The following is a 25,888-nucleotide window of genomic DNA, read 5'->3' as shown; positions in this document are numbered from 1 at the left end:
TTTTTCTATCCATTCACTTTCCTACCTATCCCTCCATTCATCCATCTATCCATCCATTTATCCATCCATCCACCCACCCACCTAGCCATCCATCTATTCCTCCACTCCCTGCCTGCCCACTTACCCATCCGTCCCTCCACCCACCTGTCCATTTGCCCAGAGCAGTTATGTGCTCAGCTTGTTGTGTATCTGCACTCGGTGCTAGTGCTGCAGTGGAGAAAGGACAGCAGGAGCCTCAGGGGAGGGGGCTACCCACCAGGAGAAAAGAATGCTCAGGAAAGGCTTTCCTGGGGGTAGCATTTGGGCTGAGAGCCGTGCGGTGGGAGGAATCACCATTTGTGGACAGTGAATTCCTGGAAACAGCTGTTGCCGAGCCACTGTGGTGGGAAAGAACTTGCTTGGGATCCTCCCCCGGCACCAGGGGTAGCCAGGGGAGGATGGGGGGTGGGGGGGGTGGGGGCTAGTCAGGGAGAAGAGGTGGGAAAGTTGGGCTGGAGGCATCTGAGCCTCCCTGGCCTCATGCTCCTAAATCAGGGGTCTGGGTTCTGTGTTCGACATGGTGAAGAGCCTTTCAGGGGATTCACCAAAGGGGCCACCGTCATTCAATTCAGCAAAGAGGCCACCATGGTTCATATTTTTGAGAAGAATCCTTTGCTGTGTGGACAATTATCTTTCATGAAGAGAAGGAAGCTGGGGGGTTGCATTGAGAGGCTGCTGCCACATCCACAGGAGATGCAGCCTTGAGCATGAGAATGGCGGGCCGTGGCCGGGGTTCAGTCTGCCTTGCTGCTGGGCATGCAGCACACAGGGCCATCCTGCTTTCTGTCCTGACCCACTGGGTGGACGGCAAAGGCAGGGGGAGAGGGCACGAGCCTTGCCAGGGGCACAGCCATGCCCGTGCCTTCAGACATGGTGCCATATGGCCCCTGCCTACTTGACAGGGCTGAGTTCAGGATGAAGGGCAGACACAGCCCATCCACACAGCACTGCAAATTGAGCTGCTGTTATTTCATATGAACATGGCAGTGAATTTTGATGACTCCATTTAAAATGGATCACGAGCGGCAAAGGGAAGCAGGTGCTGTGGATGCTTCTGTGCAGCTCTGTACCTTCTCGGCAGAGCACAGGCCGGGTTCGCCCCTCAGCCTAGTTTCTGCTCCCAGCACATTTGGGCTGGGAGGAAAGCTGGGAAGCACAGGTCACGGTGTGCTAGGATTTGAATAATTCTCTCCACATGGTGTCTTGCAACTTGCCACAGGCCTTGAGAACCCACCCCTGCTGTGGCACATGGGGTGGGTGCAGGCTGCAGTGACACCCCCACCCCAGGAAACTGCCTGGGTCACATGTGGCTGTAAGGAGCTTGGCCTCTGGAGATGATGCGTGTGAGCAGTGGAACATGGTACGTGGCTCACAGAAGTGCTGCGTCACTGCTTCTGTCATTAGTCAGCCTTCAGGGGAAGTAACAGGGTCTTCTGAGTAGCCTGGGAAATCACAGCATGGTGTTTTCATGACGTTGGTTCCTGTTGGAGAGTCTCAAACTTGCAGGTTTACGTCCACTCTCATGCTCCATGCCGCCCTGAGAAGGAAGAGGTGGGCCATTGTGTCGACTGAATAAGGTGCTGGGGATGACGGGCTGGACTACAGGACCATGAGTCAACCACTCATGCTCTCGGTGAGCCTGGGAAGTGGCTATGAGCCCATTTTATAGATGGACAGCATTCAGCTCTAAGGGTGAGGGGGTCACAGGTCCACCAGAGCCTGACCGCGTAGCCCTTGGCCATTGTGTACTTGTCAGAGCACCGCCTGGGTTCAGCGACCCTGCTCAGACCCAGATTGAGGAGCCGGCCTCATGAGTTCTCCTTATTCAACTTCTTCCATGTGCCGACGGCCCATGAGGGTCCAGCACTGACCAGAAGGTCCAGATGCCTCACAACCCTGAGTTACATAGCTGCTCCAGGGCTGCCCTCCCCATGAACCAACAGTAATGGTGGGCACGGTTATCTGAGGCCTAGGTAGGAGCTCAGAGCCCTGAACCTGGCAGAACGCTCGCAGGTGACGAGGACAGCTGGGTCTCAGTGGGGGGAGGCTGAGGAGACTTCCACACTGTGTCCTGGAGAGCTTCTCACAGCTGCTTCAGGAACAACTGGAGGGCAGGAGCTGGGGTGGGGGGTTGCGCACAGACCCTGCTGCCAGTGAGTAGGGGCTTCGTGGAAAACCACAGCTCCTGCCTGCTTCTCCATGGCTGTCAGAGCAGGAGGTTCGGTGCCACGGCCAGAAGTTTCAGAGGCAGCATCTTCTGGTTCAAGTTCCTAGTGGGGCTGTGTGACCTTGGGTGCTCTGCTTGAGTTCTCTGAGCCCGTCTGGCCATCTGAGTACTGACTGCCTGACTATTACAAAGATTAAGGGAGGTGCTATAGGAAGTTCTGACACACCCTCTAACCTGAGTGAACTTAGGGGCCTCGTGACAGGTGGGAGAAGCCAGATGTACAAGTACCATGTCTGTCCACTGAGGTCCCTGGAGTTGTCTCGTCCAGAGCAACAGGAAGGAGAGTGGGGGGGTGCCAGGTCTGGGGGAGGAGCTGCGGGCTTGGTGTTTGATGGGGACAGAGAATTGGTGTGGGAAAATGGCAAAGTTCTGGAGCTTGGATGGTGGACCACAGCTGCCCAGCCGTGTGAACATGCTCTGTGCTCAGGAACTGGGTCCCCTGCACAGGTCAAATTGATACATTTTATGTTATGTGTATTTTGCCATAAATAAATAAATTTATTTCTAAAAAGGAGATAACATACAGAAATCATTCACCTCAGACCATCACCCAGAGGACTTGGTAAATGGCAGCTGTTGACAGATTAGATACGATGCTTCTGTTTGCATGTTTTGGGCTGTGGTTCTATTCTTATGACGTAAATGCCATCGTAAAAAAATCCACAGAGAGCAGGAGCGCTGCTGAGCGCTGACGTGTGTGCGAGTGTTGGGTGGGGGGCTCTCAGCAGCGCCCTGGCATTCCCACTTGGCAGAGGGGCAAAGCGAGGTGCTGGCCCTGGTGCAGGTGGCTCTGGGACATGCCCCAGGACCAGACTCTAATTCCTGCGCAGGCCTCGGCCTCCTGCCCCCACGGGACAGGAGGACATCTGGCTTCCATGTGCTTTTCCAGTTCAAAATTCACTCAGGTGTGATCGACAGAGCGTAAATTGTGGATTTCTGTTTGCTTTTTCCGCGTCATCTTGAGTCTTGAGTTGAGTCTACTCAGCTCATCCTGTGACTCCTTTACGCACATCAGACCTTGGGGTGAGGTCACCGCTCCCTCAGGTCAGAGGTCACAGTGTCCGTGAGGTGTCCACTTGCCCTCCCAGAAAGGGGGGGCTGCCTTACGCTTCTCAAAACCACAAAACAGGGTGGGTTGGGCTTGCTACCTCAGGGCAGGGGATGGAGGAAGACTGGGTCTCAGATTCTGGTCATGAGCTTTGTACCCACAGCGTGTCCCCAAGTGTGGTGCTCATTGCCATCGGAGCATTCCACTTACCCAGGCGCCTCAGAGCCGTGTCCCTCAACTGCACACTCAGTGTTTACCTTTCCGGGCAAAGGTGCTGGTGCTGGATCCTGCTGAGTTCCAAGGCCAGTCTGCCAAACTCAGGTCTGGCATTGAACCCCATTGGAAGCGCTGCCCACTTTATTCCCTTCCTGAATCCTCAGGATGTACTTTATCACGCCTAAGATCCTGGTAAGTCCTGTGATAAAGAAGCCCCCAAATAGTGGTTGACGTGGCATTTCCCAAACGTGACCTTGGAGCTTGTTTCACACAGTCATCCTCAAGGATCTCTGGGGTCCATGGGCCTCACTTTGGGAAGCAGCTTGGCAAGAATGCCCGAGGACGGGCTCATGATGCTTCTCTCCCTCCGTGGGGGTGTGCTCAGAGAGAGAGCTGGTGCGTCGGCCACCCCCACCAGGCCCTGACAGTGCCCGTCTTTCAAAACCCCCACCCCCAAATTCCTGGCAGCTCATGGGCAGATTCTTTTAGCCCATGCTGTAAGGCACATTTTGATAAAATAGGAACTAGTTGCTGGTATTTAAAATCAGGAGATTTCACATAAAAATCCAGAGTTCTGGCTTCCTTTTTAGGAAGCAGCAATAATATCGCCGTAGCTAAGACTCCATGGAGAAGCGGCTGTCCTGAGAGAGCCTTTCGTCGTTGGTTTTATTGGCTATAAAATGAAGACCAGTGGACCCCAAACTCTCTCTGGCACTTGGGAATAGGTGTGGAGCCACCCTCCATACCCCGGGCTGTGCCATGTCTTCTAGCAAGATAAAGAAGCCACCCCCCAGCTGGCTGGTCCCCCTCCAGCCGCCCGCTCACCCCTGGGAGCCCCGGATGCTGCCTGGGCCCCCGAGGCTGCCGCAGCCATGAAGCCGGGGACGAGGTGGTCGCCTGGTGGGTCCCCACTGGGGACATTCTCCAAGCCCTGTGCCCCGCCGTTGGTCCGGGCCTTCCTGGGCAGGCCCTGGGCCGGCTCTCTGCCTACCCCTGAGGCCAGACTGCGAGGGCTCACTGGGTGGGGATGCCCCCAGGCAGAACCAAGCTGGTTCATCTCTCTGAAGACCGTGGGTGAGTCTGCATGGTGGACCCCGTGGGTGAGCCCGGGGTCGTGGCTGCGTTACTTGGGAGAGGACCGTGGGGAGTGGGAACCGAGGGGCACGGGTGAGATGCCAGGTGGGTTAGCTGCTGAGTGCCAAGAGACGCTCGGACTGGTTTTTGGTTCTGGTTCCCTTTCCAGAGCAATTTAAAATTAATTTAAAATGCCGAAGCAGGGTAGGGGGCAGCCCCCTCCCCGGCGGGGGCCCTGGCAGCCAGGCACGTTCCCCCCTATTTTTAACACCGACAGCAGATTCTGGGATTGACAGCTTTGCTTCCTGGCATTGCTTTCTCACTTAAAATCTCAGAGAGGAGGCCCTGCGGCTGCCAAAGCCGTCACAGCCCTGCGAGACAAGGCTGCATTTGGGGGACCCCGTCCCACTGGAGCCTAATCAGAACTGCGGTGGCAGGAGGTGGGGGCCACATCATGCCCAGAGTGGGTGGGGAGGGCAGCGTCCCAACAGGTGACCTGACTTGGCACAACGGCACAGCCCAGGCCCCTACACACAACACTGTCTCAGTCTCTCCAAGACCCTCCTAAAACCTTGTACTGGGCTGGGGTCACAGGGCAGTGAAGGGTCTTAGAAGGGTGGAGACTGGGCCCACCTGGGGTACCCTCCTCCACACCTGGGCCGGGACCTTTATCTCGTTTAGGGGTGTGGAGCCTACCAAGCCAACCGAGGTCCTGCCCCTTCTCAGAGCAGAGTTGGGTAAAGTTGGGTGCTGGGTTCTTTTGTGGACACAGATAAATTCCTAAATAGCACCATGTGTGGTCAGCTGTCCTCCGCCCGGGCCTGCGCCGATGGCTGTCCTTGGGACTGTCTCCTTTTGTGCTCACAGTGCCCCCAGGAGGTGGGTCCTGTCCAAGCCCTATGTACAGAGCAGGGTGGGAGGGCAGGGGTGGACTGTGGAGCGCCGGCTTCTTCCCAACTGTGTGGCCTGGGGCAGATTACTGCACCTGTCTGAGCTGCCGTCATTGCCTTAGCAACATGGGGACAGTCATACCACCACCCTGATCGTGGGGATGTAGCTGTCAGATCCGCCGACACACATGGGGTGTGGAGAGCAGGGCCCGGGATGGGGAGCAGCTGGTCAGTGCTGGCCAGCGTTGTCATCACCGGTTGCTAATTTGCAGATGATGTTCCCGTGGTATTGCAGGCTCAGACGTCACCCCCAGAAGCCCTGGAAAGGATGATGCCTCAGCTTTCTGCCCCAACAGAAAGACCCCACCACCACCTTTTTTGCAGACTCTGCCTGAGGCTGTGGTCCACCTGAGAGGCATATTCCAGGACCCCCACTTCCTGGGGGCCCTACACCAGGCATCGGGAGCCTTGCCGGCTGCCCTTAGCCTCATGCTTTTCTGGGGGCATAGGGACTTCCCAGATGTGTCTGGAGGTGCTTCCCAGTGGCGGGCTTGCCTCCTACACCCCGTGCGTGGCTCGCTGTCGAATTGCAGGGAGCTCAGAGACCCCCCTGGCGAGTTGTATCCAGCACCACCCCGTCCAGTGTCTATTTTCGGCTGCTGCTGCAAACAGCTTGGAAAGGGGCCGTCTCTTTCCCTTTGTTCTGCTCTTTCTATCCCCCATCTCTCAGTAATTATGGGGAATGTCTCTTCATTCACTAAGGGCCATTGTTTGATTCTTATTTTCACTGGGCTTTGCCCTCTTTCTCAACACATGAACCTTGTGTTTTGTTAGGATCCCAGTCGCATCAGGTTCTGCCCACGGCCCTGCCCCAGGTCCCTGGGAACAGTGCTGGAGGATGGCTTGAGGCCCCAGCACCCACATCTTCCATTTCCCTTCTGTCCTTGGCATCCAGCGCAGCCATGTGGTGGCCCCTCAGCCTACGTGTGCACCTCATTGGAAGCTCGTGCAGCGAGTGGGAGGAATGTCACTGACTTGGAGCTCTGGAACAGGCAGAGAAGTGTCACCAGAGTCCACTTCTCTGCCTTCTGCTCCAGGGAGAAAGGATTCTGTTCTAATGAGCCCTTTGGAGGGGAATTACATCCCTTCTGAGAACGCACTTCTATGGAAAGTGCTCTTCCTCCTGACTGTTCTGATTTTCTTGCTTTCCAAGTTTATTGTTCTCTGGTTAAAACACATTTTCTTTATTTCTCACTTTAGAAAAGAATTTTACTTTATTTTTCTTTTTTCTTAAGAGGGATCAGTTCCAATGGCTTGGCCATATCGATTAGCGTAATTCTTCAGGAAAAGAAAGTTATTGGCCAGAAGTGTGTCCAGAGCTGGGAAATGCTCAGACCTCTGGACCTGGGGGTTCTGCTCCCAGGAATGTAAATTGTTCAGAAGAAGAAGGCCGCAAGATGTCCACAGCAGCATTATTGATAATGGGAAAAGTCAGAAAGCATCTCAGCTGGCCTGAAATGATTCCTCTCTGAGGAATTTGTCACGTAAAGAGCAGCGTCTTGCCTCTAGGAATATTATGTAACATCCGACAGGATTACTCAGATGCCGTGGCAATAGGACTCAATGTTTGTGCCGGCCCCAGGAGGGAAAGGGTGACCTACAGACTGGAGTCCACATTCCCAACATTCCAAATGTGTCTCTCACTCCCCCCGTCTTGGCAAGCTTGTGCTGTGTCAGAAAACGTGCCTAGCGTTTTGAGTGATCTCCTCATTGAGAACGCTGGCTGTGAAGGCCAGACCAGCAGTCTCTAGGGAGAAAGCGTCCATCCCCCTGAAATGGGAAACTGGGTGGCCATGTCAGGTAGATGCTGAACATCTCAGATTCCATCCAAGGCGTGCTCTGCTGACCCAATTAGGAAAAGAGGGCATTCATTAGATTTTTGTTTTAGGCAGAGTATTAATGAGTTGAGCCAGTGCCATGCTACTGGGAGCGTGTCCCATGCAGAGCATGAGGGAGGCAGGCAGCCAGGGAGGTGGGAGGAGTGGGCCCCGGCTGCTCCCAGGGAGCTCACATCTGTGGGGGTTCGGCTGGGTGTGTGGTGGATGCAGCAGTGTGGTCCCTCCCTGGGAAAGCCAGAGAGGTGGTAGAGGACAGCTTGTGGAGGCCACATCTCGGCTGAGGAGGAGGAGGATGTAGATGGTGCAGCCCTCCACCCAGGAGATAGAGTTTCTTTCTAGACCTTCAGGTGATGACAGCTTCAGAAGACATTTGTAAACTCGCTGGCATACATACCAAATCGGGAGGGCCAGAGGAGTCCTGTTTTAGGGTCAAATGATGTATCCTGTGAGAATCAGTCTGCCAGGGCTGCCATGGGTGGGCAGCCAAAACAGCAGATACTTGAGCCTCACAGTCCTGGAGGCCAGAAGTCCAAGGTCACAGTGTGGCAGTGTTGGTTCCTTGCAAGGCCTGTCCCCTTGGCCTGCAGATGGCCACGTTCTCCCGCATCCGCATGGATGTGTGTATCTGTGTCCTAATCTTCTAGCTCTATAGGATTAGGGCCCACCCCAGTGACCTCATTTTAATTTGACCTCTTTAAAGGCCTTTTGTTCAAATACAGTTGAATTAGAAGTTGGGGCTTTACAGAATGGAATTTTGGGGGCCACACTTGAGTCCACATATGACCCCCCCCCCGCCCAGAGGCCAGCCAAGGCTTATTTCCCTTCTTCCTCTTGGGGACCTCCAACTTCCTCCACTGGCAAAAACTGCCATCATGCAGACTTTGACCTTGTGACCTGACACTGGTACCGCTGACCTTGACCCCAGGCTCATGCTCCAGACCTCCATGTGTCCTGAGCATCCAGGGTCTGTCTAAGGCTCTGGTGTGGGCAGCTCTGTGCAGATGTGAGCCATGGCATGTGCTGAGGTGATAAGATGACACCTGGCCCTGTCTCACTGGCTGTTTCATTCTCTTGGACTCTGATAGAAGGAGCAGGATCACAGAAGGGAGCTTCCTCCCCTGGGGCTGGAGTGGGTCGGGGGAACCCTATTTGCCCCCCACCTGCCCACGAGTCTCCCAGCACTGCAAGGAGAGGGGCCATCGCCCACTGGTAGAGCCTGGTGCATGGGGCTCATACCTGCTCCAGGCAGATGCTCACTGCGCCAGGCGTGCTCACCCCTCCCCTGCGTCTGGTTCTCTTCTGCTTTGGAAGCTGAATGGGCCCGTAAAGGGACAAGTGTGAAGGGGCACTAGGGCACCCTTTGTGGTTGAGGAGAGGGAGGCTCAGAGAGGTTATAGAGCCTGGCCAGGTCACACAGCTTAACCTCGGATTAGACCTTCCAGCTTTGGAAGATTGCAAACAGCCAGATTGCAAGGCTGCTGTAGTAACTCGCAGGGGGGCCTCCGTGGCTCAGAGTTTGACCATCTTAGGATCACCATGGTGCTTTGGAAAGGTCTAGAAGCCACAGGGAATGTGCTTATTTCCTGGATGTCTTCCTCTTTCCACTTTGGGTCTCAGCCCTAAGTAAAAGAAAGGTAAAATGATCCTTTAATTTCACTCAAAGGGAATGAATGAAATTTTAAAATATTTTCACCACATCATGAGATTTCATATAGGCACAAATAAATGCTCCCTGAGCTGCCAGGGGCCACACACATATCCCCTGAGGTTGTGCTTGTCCCACTGGTGATGTGAAGAAGCATTAACTGAGTAGGGGCCAGGCCCGAGTAGGCTGCAGGGGTCCTGTCCCCATCCTGCAGGAGCCAGAGCTGGAGGGGGGGCACGCAGAGAGGGGATCAGAGCCCAGGGGCCCTAAGAGAGTGATCCCTTCTCTGGACATGAGGCGCAGGTTGGCTGTAGGGTGGTCTCCAGGTGTTGCTGTCTGGGTTGGTAGCGGAGACGTGGAGAGGGACGCTCATGAGCAGACATGCACACTCAGAGTCGATGCTAAGGTGTGGTAAGTTCTCTAGGTAAGAAGTGGCACCACGTGCACGGCCAGCTCCACAGAGAAGGGGGGAAACCGTGCAGAGGAACAGGCAGAGCCTGTGACCCACTCTCTGCACCCTGCCTGGCTATCAGGCCACAATTCCAGACCCTGCAGGCCTTGGGTTGGGGGTGTTAGTGTGAGCTGCCAGCTCAGTGATGGTGCCGAAGGCAGACTCCTTTTGGCTTCGCTGTGTGACCTCTGCTGTTCCTGAACTTCTCCGGGCCTCAGCTTGCTCCTAGGAGGTTGTGGAGAGGAGGACAGAAGGTGTAAGGCCTGCAGCTGCTGGTCACGCGTGGGGACATTACCTGCTGCTATTGCATTTGTTGTGATGGTCACTGTTATTATCTTATCCTCATATCTTTTATACATCTCTGAAGATGATCAGAGTCAGCCAGAGTGTTGTGGAGTAAAGTCTTGTCAAGTTCTGGGAAATGCCCCAGTGTCAGCTTAGCCACAGCCTAAGAGCCCCCCCAGGTGCTGTGACGATTGCTTGTCCTTGTGCTTAGCACCCTGAAAGGAGGCCCTGAGTCTCTTGGCTCCAGCTCTCCCTGGTGGCCGCCCTTCAGCCCTTCCTGGGCCCCGCTTTCCTGAAGCAGCCCTGCCCTGATGGCTGAGGCCCCAGGGCCATCTTCATGTGTCCTTTTATTTGTGGGACAATTCGCAGGGAGAGATCTGACCTCCTCAATCTCCATCCTCTATACCAGAAAATGTCAGTGCCCTAGAATCCTGCTAGCCAGCCCCAGTCACCCTGCGGAGGTCAGCAGCAGGTCCCATGCTCCCTCCATCTTCAGCTCCATGGCTGCATGGCTGCCGGCCAGCCCCGCTTGCCCGGTACTCGCTGGTCCTGCCTCTCTGCACCCCTTCCCGTCAGAGTTTGGTTCTTCCTCGATTGGGGGTTTTCCTGGTACGGTTGTGGTGCCCGACTAACCGTTCTGGCAGCTCAGCCCTGGAAGGAATTTATTTGAAGGTTAAATCAGTCCCTGAGCCTTAATTAGTTCCCAAAATACAAACCTGCTTTTGGATCTGCTAACTAGGTGACGGGCCGACATGGAGAAGCAGCCTCCTCCTGCAGCGTTACGAGTGCTGCATTTTCTGACAGGGCCTGGCACCATTATAAGTTTTAATCAACTACTGCGCCAGTCTAAAAACTGGCGGCCTCCCCTTCAACCTGCCCTCACCACTAGCCTCCTAGAGGCTCGAAACCTGCATGAGGTGGGCTCTTGTGTTGATAGAAACCTCCTCCTCCATGGCTGTGATCCTTCCCTAGGGGACTGTCAGGAAGTCCTGAGGCCTGGGAAGGCTGCCCCTCCTGTCTGCTCAGGGCTTCCAGGCACATCCAGGGCTCCCCTCTGCCCTGGCATAGTCCCCATGGCTGAGGGGAGTGTGCTCTGCCCCTAGATGGGGAGGGAAGGGCTGCTCTGGAGGGCAGTTTTTATACCATTGTTCTTATTTTGATTTGAAGGAGCCCATTCAAAGGTCCTTCCTCTACTTCATGTATGCAAAAATTAGTTATCATAAGTGTAATTATGAATGTGTTTATGAGCCCACGACTTCCATGATTCCATAATGATGCAGTTGCTCATATCGGACTAACTCTACTGCTTATAACAGGTATAAACTCTGGACAAAATATATATAAATACTGACAACAACTACTTATAGGTTTTGGAAAGCAACCAAAGGCACAGAACTAGAAGGGCTGTGACCCTGGACAGAAGCCGAGCTCCCTCCCACCCTTGATGAGACCCACACTGATTAGAGATTTCTCCAACAGAAAGTGGAGTCTCACAGGGCTGAGGATTCAGAGGTTAGAGGTTAGAATTGGAGCTCGTCAAGTGGCTGAAAGTTAAGGGTAAGTCCTGGAAAGAAAATGGCCCAAAGCTTGCATATAAATTCCCACCACATTCTTGACCAACGATTGACATGGCGTGTTCAAGGCAAGTGTCCAAGGGGCCCAATGGAAAACAGCATCTTAAAGTGCAGAGAGCCACAAGAAGTTCTCAGGAGTCCACAGGTGAGACAGAGCATAGCATTGAGTCTTGCCATGTTAGAGGAGCTTGGTGAACACACTGGGCTGGAGCCCCAGAAGGGCCGTAGGAGTCAGGACTTTATCCCAGGATGCAAAGATAGAGACTCCCCCAGCAAAGCCTAAAATGATGCCTTTGCAGTGTGAGTGATAGTTTGCTCCCTGCTAGAAAATCTAGACACGCTTCAGAGGAAGCTAACACAACCCAGAGTCTCTACAACATGACAGTCACAGTGCCCAATATAAAATCAGAAATCACTGGATACGAAAAGAAGGAGAAAAATGTCTCAGGTATCCAAAGAAAATCGTCATTGATGGAAGCAGCATTACAGATGTCCCAGATGTTGAAATAAGCAGACAAGGACTTACTGTAATAAACACATGTTTTTAATCCCCCACTTTTGCAGGGCCCGTGTTATATCCCCAGCACAGGAAAGTGTATGATACCCCTCCCCTGCCCCAAGCCTTCCAGAAGGCCCCAGTTGTGGTGAGGCAGTGTTCACGCTCACTCTTCCTATAGTGAGTTTATATAGTGAGACAGACACAAAGAGGTCCCGGGTGGGAGGTAGGAAGGTGTGTTTATTCATTTATTGAATGAAGATGTCAGGCAGACATCCTTGAGAAGGGCAGGGCTCAGAACCGGTGATGAAGCGATGACAAAGACAGCCTCAGCCTTGCCCTTAGCTTTCTGATGTTTTACTTGGGGTGGGGAGGGGAGACCACATGAGGAAACTCAAAAATAATACTGACAACAACAAAATTGAAGATGGCTTCAATTTTAAGTAAGCACAATGAAGGAAAAATGACTAGGGGCCAAGATAGAGAATAAGAGAGTCACCCCTGAGACAGCATGGCCCAGGGCAGCCCCCTGACGAGGTGGCCTTGAAAGTCAGGCCTCAAGGGATGGAGTTAGAAGTGGCCTTGAGCAGGGTGGGCAGAGGCCTGGAGGTGTGTCCAGGGCATGGAGAGGGAGCTGGCAGGGGCCTGTGTGGAGTGAGGGGGAATATGGAGGACGGGGCAGCAGACGTAATGGCTTACGTCCCCTAGAGGCCTGTGAGGGACAGTGGCGTGCTCAGTTGTTCCTAGTGTCTCTGTCGGTTTGTGCTGCTTTAGCAAAAGTAGACTGGCGGCTTGACTAGCAGAAATGTATTCTCCGTGGTTCTCGGGGAAGGCCAAGAACAAGGACTTGATTTGATCTTGATTCAGTGTCTGGTGAGGGCTCTCTTCCTGGCTTGCAGACAGCTGCCTCCTACCTGTGTCCTCATGAGGCAGAGAGAGAGGTCATCTCTCAAGTTTCTTCTCAAAAGGACGCCAATCACATCATGGGGGCCCCACTTTCATGACCTCATCTAACCCTAATCACCTGCCAAAGGTCCCACCTCCCAGCACCATCCCGTGGGGGGTTAGGGCTGGGAGGGAATATAAACCTTCAGTCTCTAGGACATGGTCACTCTGGTTAATCTCCGATGGTCTCAGGGGCTGCTTTAAATAAGCCACTCTGCACAGAATTTGCTGTGTGGGATTAGTGCAACAGGGTGTCCTGAGACACCTGGACTTTAGGCAGCTGCCGTGGTTCTGTGTGGCCTGGCATCTGTGGCCTGGTACCAAATGCCCGAGCAGAATCCAGGCAAGCAGCCTATGTGGAGGAGATGGGGCCCAATGGCATTAGCCACTCTGGTGACTGAGGGGGAAGCTGAGGATGACAGAAGGGCAGGGTCCTTGGCGTCACACCCTGGGGGTCACTCACAGGCAGCCCTCCTCCTCTGTGCCTGATGTGACTGCCTCTGAAGTGGGCACTGTCCATTCTCCAACCTGTAGACTCGGGCTCAGAGAGGCAGGGCAGCCAGTCAGTTAGGGCAGGACCACATGACCCTCACTCCCAGCGCCACTCCGGCACTCCCTCCACGTCCCACTGCAGCCATGTTGAGCAGGCTGAGTCAGGGCTGAACAGATTTGAGGAGGTGGGCGTGTTCTCAGGTCTCCCCCTTAAAGCCTGGGAGCTGGGTCTTTCCCAGGTGCCCATGGGCCAGTGGGCCAGCTCCCCCCTGTCAAGGGCTTGCCCACCACCCTGGCGTGGAGGCATCCTACTCTATGGCTGGAATCCGAGTGGTGCTCCTTCTTAAATTTCAGGAGTCCCTCCTCCACCTTGCTGGGCCTGCCCGTGGTCAGGGAGTCGGCAGGCAGCCTTCTCCCATGTGGCTCATGACAGGAGGGGCCACTGCACAGGGTGGTGTGGGCCCAGGGTTACCTGCTCCCCCAGCCTCCATGGAAACCCCAGAGTGAGCCGCATCTGCCTTCCTGCCCTGGGTTTCTCTAGCTTTGGGACCTGCAGAGACCTCCTCATGAGACCAGCAGAGTGGGCGCTGGCCATCCCACTCTGCAGAAGAGGAAACTGAGTCCCAGAGTCTGGGCTTGAGTCAGAGATTGACCAGGACTCATGTCTTGTGCAAACTCAGGTTTCATTCTTTGATAACAAGGACCCCATCAGGGTCTGCATCTGTGGAAAGAGGGCGGCCCTGAAGTTTAGGATTGTGCCCTTCTAATCAGTGCTGTTGGTAATTGGAATATTCCCCGAAGACTGCTATCTTTGTAACTTTGAGATCTGCATGGGAGCCTTCTGCTGCCATCTGGGGGGAGGGTCAGTCCTGGCAGTAACTTCAGGACTCAGGGCTGAGGCTGAGGCTGAGGCTGAGGCTGAGGCAGGGGGCAGGGAAGCCAACCGTGCCGGAGTCTCTGCCCAAAGGTTGAGGCTGGGAGGCCTGATGTTCCCACTCCTGAGGTGGGATAGCCCATCTGTCCGGGGCTGGCCCCTGGGTGCTCAGAGACATGCCTGGGTCCCATCCAGGGAGCCCAGCAGAGGAGAACAGTGGGCCTGGCTTGGTCCTAAGGGTGTGGCCGGAGAATACAAGTTAGGGCTGCTGTGCTGTGCCCAGGAACATTTCAGGGAGGGGCACCCTGACTGGCCTTGGGAGCCCAGTACAGATGCCTTGAGCAGATAGGGCAAGGTGGATGCAAGTGGCTATTCCTGTCCTGTGGATGGGGTGGACACGGTGGCTATTACCTGCAGGAAGCAAAAGGCTGTGGCTTCAGGAGCCACACATGCATGTGGCCTTGAATCTACCAGACTTTAGGACCCCAGGCAGGATGCACCATCTGCCTTTCAAGGTCACCTTGAAGCCCAGGTGGCCTGAGGACAGGCAGGAGGGTTCAGAGTCAGGCCTTGTTCCCTAATGATCTGTGATCATGGTGACACCTTCAGAGCTGGCCCTTGGAGGACAGCACTGCACCTGGTGGGCACTGAATGCCCAGGCCAGCTCTCAGAAGCCAGCACCCATTCTGTGCTCACCTCCTTAAGGGACATCAGAGCTGTAAGTTTGGGCATCTCCAGGGTGGCCAGTAGGCGTGCTGGCCTTGGCCCCTCCCTTTTCTGCCATGGTGTTCTCAGGCCTCTCATGCCGCTCTGGCTGTTCCTCCCCTGGCGCACACTCACCTGGTCCCCTGGGGTCCTTCGTGAGCCCCCAGCCTATTCAGCCCATGTTGAGGTGCCTGGGTTTGTTGCCTGGCTGAGTGGCCGATGCCCTTGAGGGTTTGGGTGACTCGTGCCGGCACTTGCACCTCAGTTTCCCCTGTGGGAGGTCCAAGCATCCTGAGTCTCTCAGCTCTTGGAAGAGCCACTCCTTAAGCAATTGTGGGACACTTGCCCTCACCCCTTCCTCTGGGTGCCCGGGTCCTAGGGCATGGCAGGGACAAGGCTCTGCAGGGAGCTGTGGCAGAGGCTGAAGCTGCTTGGAGGGAGGATGGGTTTGGAGTCTCCAATCCTTCTAGAAAGTGCCTTGGAGCCCCCCACCTCTCTTGGTCATCCCCATTTGCACCCCCTAAACAACCCCCCATGTCTTCCCCCACGCTGACCATGGTCTTGGACCTAAAGTCCAACTTGGCGCCAGGAACCTGGTGAGTGGGACCTTGTGGAGTTCCTGCCACAGACGCCCTCAGGTCCAGTCTGGGGGAGACCCTGTGGGAGGCGCTGCAGCTGGCTCCTCTACGTCCCTTGCCCCGATTTTCCACAGGCCTCCTTGGATCCCCTAGGAGCAAAGCTTCCCTCAATGACTCTAGCGATGGGAACATTACACACACCACAGACACCTACAGCTTTGTGCAAAGATAACCCCGCATTATTGCTGAGACGCCTTTTTATATCTCGCGTTATTTATAAAAGTATGATTCATTTAACAATTATTGTGAGATGGAGATATGTTGCCTACTAATACTTAAATTGCAATTATCTAAAGCTACGTGGGAAAGAAGCAAGGTCTGCTATTTTGGCTCCAGTGGGGGATGGGCCAGCAGGCACCAGCTCTGATTTGTACCTGCCCAGCACCTGCCACCACTAGACGGGTGAGGCCCTTGCTCGTTCCCTCCCTTTCTTTCTCAGCTTGCAGTTTTTGTTTCTGCAAGGTAAAGAAGAGGGTGGGGCGGGTGGGCTGCTGAGACCGCTGGGGGCTGGGGTTTTATTGCTTCCTATCAGCTGGGGCCTTCCATCTGACCAGAGTTAGAGCTGAACCACCTCCCGTGTTAGCGTTGAGGTAGAGACAGGCACCGCTCCTGCCCTGCTATTCCACCGGTCTGGCTAGGCTTTCTCCCCTGAAGCATGGGGCGAGGCTGCAGGAACTACTTGGGTAGACTTGGGAAGGAAAAATGCCATCTGGGGTAGCAGGTGCCCCCACCCTGCACCCTCAGAAGCCTGCCAGCCTTACTTCCCACATTTTCTCCTCTTCCGACTTGGTTATCACACACTCCGGTCTCTGGCCAGGGTTCAAGTTGCACGTGAAGCCTTGTGCACATCTCCCTGGAGGGCACAGCCCAGTCCCAAGCTGACCTTTGAGCCTCTGAACTTGGAGCTCCTTCCTGGCAGAGAAGCTGAGGATTCTGGGGGCCACCCTCTCCCAGAGTAGGTCAGGACCCTGTTTCCAGAGACCCCATTCCTTTTTGCTGCCTGCAGCCGTCCAGGCTACTCAGAGACCAACAGACGCAAATGGTTCTTCCAGTGCTGGGGGTGGGGTGTCAGGACCCCACCTGCCTCCTACCCAAAAGGCTGTCACAATAATCAAACAATCAGAAGTAACCGTAAGCTTTGTCACGGGCACAGTGCTAATGGGGCTGTGACCCCTGGCGCAGCTCTTGGAGGCAGACACTGTCACGGTGCTGGCTTTGCTATTAGAGGTCTGGAGACATTCTGTGGACAGTCACCCAGCAGGATTTGAACTCAGAAAATCTACCTGCAGGTGTAGTGGGGATGCTCTCAGGGCGCCTGGCTCTGGGCGGGGCCTTGAGGGCTCCATCAGTCAGGGTCTCGGTTGCGACCAATGGAGTCTCCTCTGGCTTGTCGCTTGCCTCAGGTGAGGAAGGATTCTGAGGTGGTCAAGGGGACCAGAGCACCAGAGGTGGGAGCTGTGTGGCTGCTCTGTGGATCCAGCTGTACCACGGCACCACAGGGGCCATTGGATCGTTAGAGGCAGGGACCAAAACCTGGTACTGTTCTAGAGCTGGTTCCACCATGCCGTGGTGCTCTAGGCCCGTGCATCTGATCCACTCAAAGCCCCGCAGCTGAGAAGGCCGCGCCTCGATTGTTTCCTAACCGGGAATGCAGGACTCAGACTATGGGGAACTCTGCAGAGGCAGCAGGGACCCTGAGGACACTGGCTTGACAGACATCTGATGCACCTGCTTGGGGGACAAAGGTGCATTCAGCCCCTGGAGCCTGTAGCACAGGCCTTCTCAGGGTTCCAGGGGCAGGTGGCAGTGTGGCTGTGGTTTAGCACAAGCCCTGGCTTGGCCTTTATTGGGTCATGCAAGGCTCTGGGCAGCAGTAGGGGTGGGGTCAGAGATGGTAGGCGGCTCCAGCACAGTGGAGACTGGCCTGCTATACCTGGTAGAGTGCTTAGAAGCCAGGATGTGCCGCCCCATCTCTTCACTGGTTCACTGCTTCCTTCCTTCCTTCATTCCATCAGAGCGTTAGGGATCATGCCCAGCTGCAGGGTAAGGAGAGCAGCTAGGCATAGAATCTGCCTTCAGGGAGTTTGGAGTCTCCCTGCACCAGGAGATGCCCCAAGGCTGATCACGGCCACAGCACCTGTCAGGGAGACTTCCTAGAAGAGGCAACATCAGAAAAGATAATGCGACTGCACCCCAGGGAAGCAAGGGAGTCTTATTTCTCACAGAGATGGGGGCAGGGAGAGGAAGGGGAGATTGCCTTGCAGATTATTTTTAGTGAAGTGTATTTATTTAGGGTTCACAGGCAGCCCTAACATCCAGCCTCTGTTGCAAATGTTGCTTTCATCACCCTCACAGCCCTCCACTGCTGCCCCACCTTCCAGAGCGCTTCCCTGACTGTTCCCCTGTACTTCTCCCTCCAGAGCATTGTGTGCGCTGACCCCCTCCCCTCTGCACTTCACACATGAGCTCACGCGGTCCCTGCAACCAACACTGGGAACAAATTGTGTTATTCCCATTTTACAGATGGGGAAGCTGAAGGCAGGAGATGCCTGACCAGCCTGCGGCTGCACAAGGTGTGAGGCACAAAGCCAGCACCTACCCCAGCTGGCCTGGCTGCCTTGTCTTCTCTTTCCAAACCAAATGTGCACCAAAGCCTCGGCCAGCGCGGGGGGCGGGTGTTATTACTGCTGAGTGGGGGGTTCTCTAAGACCCCTTGGCCCCTCGAATCTCATCAGCAGGTTTATAACACCTGGCACTCCCTCCCTGCCAGGACTCCAGAGCACCCTGAGACATTCAGATGTGCAAAGAGGCCTTTTTTTATAGAAGAAGCAAAATTATTTTCAGCCTGTTGTCAGGCAGTTGTCAAAAGATGCAGCAAATAAATGGCGTAGTGAGTCTGTGAGTCTAAGGGGCTTTGGAGGTGAGGGATTGGCTCCTGCCTCACCTGGGGGAAGGCGCTGGGCTGAGTGAAGCCAAGCTGTTAGCTGAAGGACCAGGCTGAGAGTTTGGGGTTAATTTTGAGGTGACTCTCCTCCTTCCTGTAAAACTAACTTGGGAGGATTCTCTGATCTTTTCTCCCCGGCTTTCAACTGTCCATGCACAAGGAACTGTTCCTGACTCAGAAGGATGCTCGTCTGTGCTTTGGGGCGGGTGGGTAAGCAGGCAGATGGGCTGATTCACCACTGAGTTTCAAGGTTCCTGCCCTCTGCCACCCACCTCACCCCAGCACCCTGCTCGGATCTGGAAGTCCTTCTTCACCAATCCCTCCCTCTTCTGGAATAAAATCCATTTGAAATAAAACACCATCTGCACTGGCAGGAATGTGGCCACCACAAGCCTCCCAGGTCTCTGCAAGCCCTGCGTGAAGGACCTGTCTGGAGACAGAAGGTCTAACGATGGAGAAAGAGCTCGGCTGTCCTTCCGGCATTGTGCTCTCACACCTGTGGGTGAGGCAGGGATGTCTGACCGCTGGGAGCCTGGGCAGCTCACCTGGCCTCTCTGGACTGCATGCAGCTCATCCACAGAGCTGGTTTTGGGGAGCCCAGGATGGAGATGCCACAGGAGCATTCATGATGTCTGAGGCTTCATCATGGGATGCATTACACGAGAAAAAAGATCTCTGGAAGGCCAGGGGGAAATGGGTTTTTAAGTTTCATGTTCTATCTTAGTCTTAATTTTCATTTTTAACTACTAGCTCTTACTTATCCTCAGTACCCTTGCTTTAGGGATGGAAACAGTGTCAGGTGATTTCTGGGGCTCTGCGAGGGTGCTCTCCAAGGTCACCGGTGTAAGTTGTGGGTCTGTGATTAGGAGGGTGAGGGGCCCAGCATGTGTGCCAGTGGCAGGAGAAAGCAGACCGTCAACACCGGGCTCGAGTTGAGCTCACTGTCCCCACAGGACCCGAGTGTGCAGCTGCAGCCGTGTGACAGCCCAGACCCCAGACGGTTGCAGAACTTTTCTCCCAACCAAGCGGGCCAGGCAGCCTCAGGCTGCAGGCATGCTCATAAAACATGAGCAAAATAAATTCCCAAGCCCTGGTTACCATCTCCCGAGGCTCATTGACAAAGGTTCCCACAGGGAAGTTTGGGCCAGGGCATGATGAAGAACACCCTGAAGGATGCAGACGGCTTTGTCATGGTCAGGGCTGTCTGTGCTGTCAGTGCCCTGGCTCTCCCGTCGTGCTGGGAAGTGGTCTGCGTCCACTGTGCAAAGAGGCAGGGGGTGGGGCAGGGCAGGCACAGCCTGCAGTCTGAAGCCAGGGGGAAGGAGACGCCCATCTGTGGGCCCTGAGCCGGCACGGGCCCCTTGGGCAGAGTGCGCTGCTCAGCAGATCTGGAAATGTGCAGCTGCAGACACGCGAGGGTCCAGACCCCGAGTGTTCTCTTGAACATTGATTCTGACAGTGGTAGTGAGCCCCCTGTCACAAGAAGCATCTCAGGAGAGCATGCCTGCTCGTGACCAGGGGGCAGTGCCAGGAGCAGCCCTCTCTGGCAGGATTGCTGAGGGGTTGTCCACAAGACCCTGCATGGCAGAGCCTGCCCTGCACACAGGCCTGACCTCCTGATCTCTGAGAGTGGCTTGCTCAGCTTCCCCCAGGTGTGGGTTGGAATGTTGTCTACTTATTAAAATAATTGAAAGTGTCCAGGAGGAATCCTTCAGCGTGCGGGTGTATCCTGGGCTTCCTCAAATGATCTTTTATCCAAAGCCTAGTGGTCCCCCCTCCCCATCCTGCCCAGTGCGGTCTGAGGAGACCTGGGTTCTTTTCGATCTTGACACTGCACCCCATGGGCCTGCACAAGGTCCAGGTTCAAAACCCTGAGGGGACGTCAGACACAGGGGAGAAGGTGGGTGGGACACAGAGCCTGCCCTCTCCTACAGACCAGTGAGCCGTGTTCCCAGTGGCAGGGCCGAGGCTGGGAAAGGCCCCTTCTCTTGTCCAGCTGCCCAGGGCCCCCTTTACTCTCCAGCTCCACTCCTGCTGTGGGCAGATGCACTGTGGGGACAGCTGCTCTCTCTGCAGTTGGCAGCAACGCAGCCAATGACATTCCTGCTGAGCCATGGGTAGTGCCACTGCACGGCCCTGTCCTGGGATTTCTGGTTCTGCTCTGCTTTCGACTGGGCAGGGACCTTCACTGTGTCTGAAAGTGGAGTCCCAGCTAACACAGAAGGCTCTGTCTTGTCCCCACCTTCTCAAGTCAGAAAAGATGTGGGATGGCCACCTGGCCCCCAGGAAGGGGCTTCTTCCCCATGTCCTCTACCCAAGGTCATCCGTAGCTTACAGAACTGCCCAAGACTGTGGGTCACCACTGGCCTCAGGCGCCAGGCAGGTGCATGACCTCGCCCACCCAGGAATGTGCAAAGGCGCAGTGTCGCCTAAACAGTGATGTGGACTTGGCTTGGGAGGGGGCTGCCTGCTTCCGGGAGGGCACTACTCTCTGGCCACTGACAGAGTAGTGCTGAGCCTCCTAAGAATCCCTCTAGCTTTGGTGGGTTCTCTGGGCCCATGTGGACAGGCACATGACTGCCTCTGGAGGCAATCCCTTTACATACTGACACTGTGACATGCCTGGCTAGGTGGCACTGGGCCTCTGGCCGTGATGAACTAGACACCCCTATCTTCAGGACCCTTGGCAAGTCTCCCTGGAGGGCACATTATCTGCTCCCCTCAGGTGGAACAAAGAGCAGATGTGTCCTTGTTGGTGACACCTTGTGCATCCCAGAAAGGTTCATCTGGAAGCTCTTCAACCTTGCCCCAAATGTCCAAGGAGATAGATGCATGAACTGTGCGGGACACAAAGGTGATGTTGTTGGTAGCAGAATAGTTTCTTGGTGCAGGTCTTAGGAATGGCTCTGCGCAGTTCTGTGAATGGAGGACACAGCCTGGTGCCTGGCAGGGTAAGAGTATCCCCAGAGTGAGATTTGGGGGTGGCTGATGAGTCACGTGAGTTAAATCAGGGAGATGTCTAAGTGTTGAGCGGAAACAGGGCACGCACTCCCTAAACTGCGAGGCACACATCGTCCTGAGCTCACCAGCACGAAGGGCCCGTCCTCGCCCCTGCGGGCGGCCGCTTCCAGCCTCCTCTTTCTTACATCGCCATTTTTGTTGACACGAAGCGTGTCGACCATATGGAGTTCAACTTTGGTGTTCCAGTCGCTTTTTCCTCCTCTTATCTCATGTTTCTTCTTCTTTTTTTAATTTGGGAAGCAGTTCTTTTAGCAGCTGAAAAAACATGCACTTAATTACAGCCCTAGCGATAGACAGAGCACAGAGCCTAGAGCCTTGCCCCCTGGGATGCGTCTTTGAGCTTCAGAAGACCTTTCTCCTGATGTGGGAACAGCTTTGTCCGTCTGCCGCAGAGCTCACCCGCCTGCGTCTGCCCCCTGTGTGTGCTGTGCAGACAAGTGTTTCCCAGCACCACCCTGCGTCCAAGGCTGGCCTCTCTGTCCCTTCCAGGCTTGTGTTAGGGTGGAAATACTAAAGGAATGGGACTCTGAAGGGCTTTTTTAATTTTTTTTAATCAGCTGCCTGGGGAACCAGGGCCGGCAGTGCCTAGGTCTCCATTGAACTGTTTTCTTATCTCTTTAAAAAAAAAAAAAAAGTGGGAGGGGTGGACTCCGGTTTTGTGCAGGGTAATTATCAGCTGGGGGAGGGCGGAGAAGTAATGGGTGCTCTCGGCTCTGACTCTTTTCAGCGGAAATATGGGTCGTGTTCTGAAATTCCAGAGTGCCGGCGCCTGCCTGATGGACATGGGTCGGGTCTGGCGTGAGGCTCGCCGGGGGCATGGATATTTGTTTCCTTTAACTTTCTTGCCACATTTACTAGCTAATGAACAAACTTGGCATTTTCTTTAAAAAAAGATTTATTTTTTGTTTTATTATTATTATTTTTTTTTTACAAAATAGAAAAGCAACAGAGCGTTATATTTAGCCACAGGCAATGGAGCGCCCGGCACCAGCCCGATTTTCCTGGCTAGCTGGGGCTTGAGCTCACAAATGCCTCCCGTTGTTTCCTGGCCACCAGCTTGAGGACGCTCGATCAGCCTCAGCCCTCTGCGGGAGCCTCTGCCTAGATGCCCTGAGCACAAAAGCAGAGTAGCTGGGCTCACATGACGTGCCGGGAGCGGGAGCCGGCTCTGAGAACTGCCCCAGTCTACGCACAGTTGGTTCCCAGCTGACAGACACAATATGGGGTGGGCTTTGTCACCAGCGCGCTGGGTCTGGCATGCCCAGCTATGCTCGGAAGTGCACCATGCCCAGACGCCTGCCACCTCTCCCCGGGTCCCAGCCGCTCTAGCGCCGAGGGGCTGGGCTGCACGCCTCTCCTTCCTCCCCTCCGAGAAGGTTATATAATGAGCGGACCGCTGCCAAAGTCAGAGGAAAGATGAAGTCTTTGTTAAATGCCTTCACCAAGAAGGAAGGTAAGGAAGAGTCTGCAGGGAGCCTGGGGCAGGGATTAGCGGGTTCTCGCTGGTTCTTGGGGGCACAGAGGGACTCCAGTTCCTCCTGAAATTACTAGTTATTAATCCGTGTCATGCAAGGGAATAATGATTACTTCTGCTTCGTGAGAACGGTTTTGTCTTAGTTGGTCCAGAATATTAACACTGTTGAAGGTGGTGTTTTATTGTCAGTGCTTTGGAGCCTCTAGCCTCCTTTGCAGAATTGCATTCCGGATGTCCGTCCATGGAGGCTGTGCCCCAGAGCACGTTGGACAATAAGTCCTGGGAGGAAAAAAAGGAAGTTTTGACTCTAGTCTGTCAGTTACCAGTCAGCTGCCAGGCACTTGCTAGGGAAGGTTGGGCACATGGCTGGTGGTTTGGAGGACGTGGACGCCCTCCCGGACCACTTGCAGCTCTTCTTGGCTGTGCCCAGGTTGCAGTTTTAGGGAGTTGGATGCAGAAGGCAGCGTGGCAGACTTTAAAAGTGCATATGCTTTTTTGTCATACCTTGTGTGATTTTTTTTATTGTGGGGGGGGGATATATATATATATATATATAAACACATGTTCAGACAGCTAAGAAAATATCCACCCACTGAAGAGTTTGCAGATTGCCTGAAAGAAGGAAACAGTTGGGTGGAATATTAATCGTTTTCAGACAGGAAAAGAGTTATTTTTAACCCTTTTCACAAAAAAAAAAATAAAATCATCATTTCCATGGACAGTTTCAAGCTCTTGGTGTATGAAATCAGGAGATTTGTGAAGATGTGACTTTAAAGAAATTAGGAAGGTACTTCTCAGCCCAAGCTCATCGTAAAATAAACACTGAAGAAATTTCAGTGCTCTGGAAACTAATTTAATATGAATCTTGGTAATCAGGCGAGGTAATTTTCATTAAAATGTTCACCCTAAGGTCACCTATGGGATTCCATCTGAGTGACTTGCTTGGTGCTCAGGATAAAACATGTTGGAAAATGCCCCGGCTCTGTGCCCTTTAATCTTCTGAGGGTGTTCCTCCCTGCCCAACACACACATGAATGCTTCCCCCTCTCCAAATCTCTACTCTGATTCTTTGGAATTTATACATTAAAAAAAACACACACACACAACCTAGCCTTTGATCTATGCCTATTGTCTGACATTAGTCACCAAAATTTACCTCTGAGACTTTATTTTTTATCAGCCGTGAACAGCATGAAATTTTCACCTGGGGGTTATGGTTAATTTTGTCTCTGTCCTATTCTTTCCCAGACTCTTCTTCCCTAATGCGTTTATCTTGGCGAGCAGTAGGGCTCTGTCCAGGTGCCACTGCTTTGCTGTTAAGGGTGTGTCTTCCCAGGTATATGGTCAGGACAGGAGAACTGGCTGTTTTGTCAGGGAGCAGGAGCTTGGTGGAGGGTCAGTGTTTCCTGGGCTGGGGGCCGGGTAGGGTCACTTCCACATGGTCAGTCAGGGAGAGCCCCGGCTGCTCATCCTAGGGTTCCAGGAAGCTGAGAAGCTCTGGGGCTGCTTTCTGCTTGCCTGTGTGCTTGAGATTTCGACTTTCACACCAGTATACTCCTCCAGCCATGACCTCTGAATGAAAGACATTTGCTCTCTGAGGCTCTGAGCTTGCCAGCCCTTTGCAAGGTCTTTTAATACACCCTACCCCACCCCTACCCATGCCAGGCAGTTCCCGGATCACCCAGACACTCTCGTGACCAATTGCATTTTTCAGAGCTTCATTGGTGAACACTTAGTTGTTCCACAATTATTTTTAAGCTTCTGCCCTCTTAAAGGGAGGGGAAACTGGTGTGGTTTTCTCTCATGACCAGCAAAACACCAATGCAGGCACCTGTCCCCAGGATGAGGTCTTTCTTATGGGTGATGGCTACAGACCCCGCCAAGCTCCTCGCCAGGGCGGCCTCTGGCCCTTGAGAGGGAAGTGTCCAGGGAGGAGGCAGTCGGCCTCGTCCCTCCCATCCTTCCTGTCCCTCCTGGGTGACCAGCCTTTGCTTTGAAAAACTCAGAGTGGGATGGAAGTGCCAGGTGAAGATCCAGGCGGCTTGGTGGGTGCATCCTCCCCAGGCAGAAAGGCTTCAGAGGAAGCAGGTGCGAATGGAGAGGCTGTGACCTCCCCAGTGTGTCACTTCCACATTCTCACCAACTGTCCTGAAGCCCAACTGTGTGAAGTCCAAACTTGTGTCCCCAGGAAGCCTTGTGCCTTCCTGTGCAGCTTCCCGGGCTGGGCTGCCAGCTGTGTTCTCCTGGGCTGCCCTCACCCTGGGTAGGTGGCAAGGGTGCCCTGGGTCATAGCTGTCCACATGAGCCCTGCCAGCACCACCTCTGTCCCCATGAACCTTGCTGACACCACTTCTGTCTACACGAGCTCTACCAGCACCACCTTTGTCCCTGTGAGCTCTGCCAGCACCGCCTCTGTCCTCATGAGCTCTGCCAGTGCCACTTGTGCACTAAATTACTCATGAAATTCTTCTCCTTTGAGGCATTAAGGTCCCTTCCTCAGAGTCACTGCCCCAGCAGGACACGTGCTTCTCTTGCTCTGCAGCTTCCAGTTTGCTGAATAGCAGCCCTGGCCGTGGGCAGCATAAACTTTAGAGCCAAGTGTAGAGTCCGCCCCCCAGGGTGTAAATCCTGTGGCCAATGGAAAAGCTGCCTTGGGCATCAAAGAGCCGGGAAGAGCCCAATGTGTTGGGTAGTCCATGGAGTCTGTGACTCCCCTGCAGCATGGAGGCCACGTTCCGGGAGATGCTCCGTCTTAGGAAAGGCAGCTACTGTATCAGGCTCAGCCCTTGGAGTGGCCCCAGGCTGCCGCGATGTGGCTGCCATCCCTCGGGGATACCGGGGGTTGTTGCCCTTATTCTAAGTGCCTGGGAACACTGAATCAGCAGAGGAGGGCCTTGTGCTAGCTTGAGCTTTAGTGGGAGCCAGACAAGGTGTGCCTGCCTCTGCCTTCTC

The 25,888-nt window shown here is 54.4% G+C and overlaps 1 protein-coding gene across 2 annotated transcripts in view; it reads left to right on the top strand.

Annotated features, from left to right (window-relative positions):
• The window catches only part of SHANK2 (SH3 and multiple ankyrin repeat domains 2), a 577,367-nt gene that overhangs the window by 239,405 nt on the left and 312,074 nt on the right, over nt 1-25,888 (top strand). The window contains exon 1 of one of the 2 annotated variants that reach the window (XM_053561192.1): nt 22,715-22,915. The exons of the other annotated variant lie outside the window; for it this stretch is intronic. Coding sequence (XP_053417167.1) covers nt 22,879-22,915 — 37 coding nt within the window. The 5' untranslated portion in view covers nt 22,715-22,878. Of the gene's footprint in view, nt 1-22,714; nt 22,916-25,888 lie in introns of those variants that run through there. 2 annotated transcript variants of the gene reach the window in all.

The sequence above is a fragment of the Nycticebus coucang genome, chromosome 14 (assembly GCF_027406575.1).
Source record: "Nycticebus coucang isolate mNycCou1 chromosome 14, mNycCou1.pri, whole genome shotgun sequence".
NCBI classification, from domain to species: Eukaryota; Metazoa; Chordata; class Mammalia; order Primates; family Lorisidae; genus Nycticebus; species Nycticebus coucang.
Note: the sequence above shows the minus strand (reverse complement) of the source record. Positions and strands in the feature narration are given on the sequence as shown.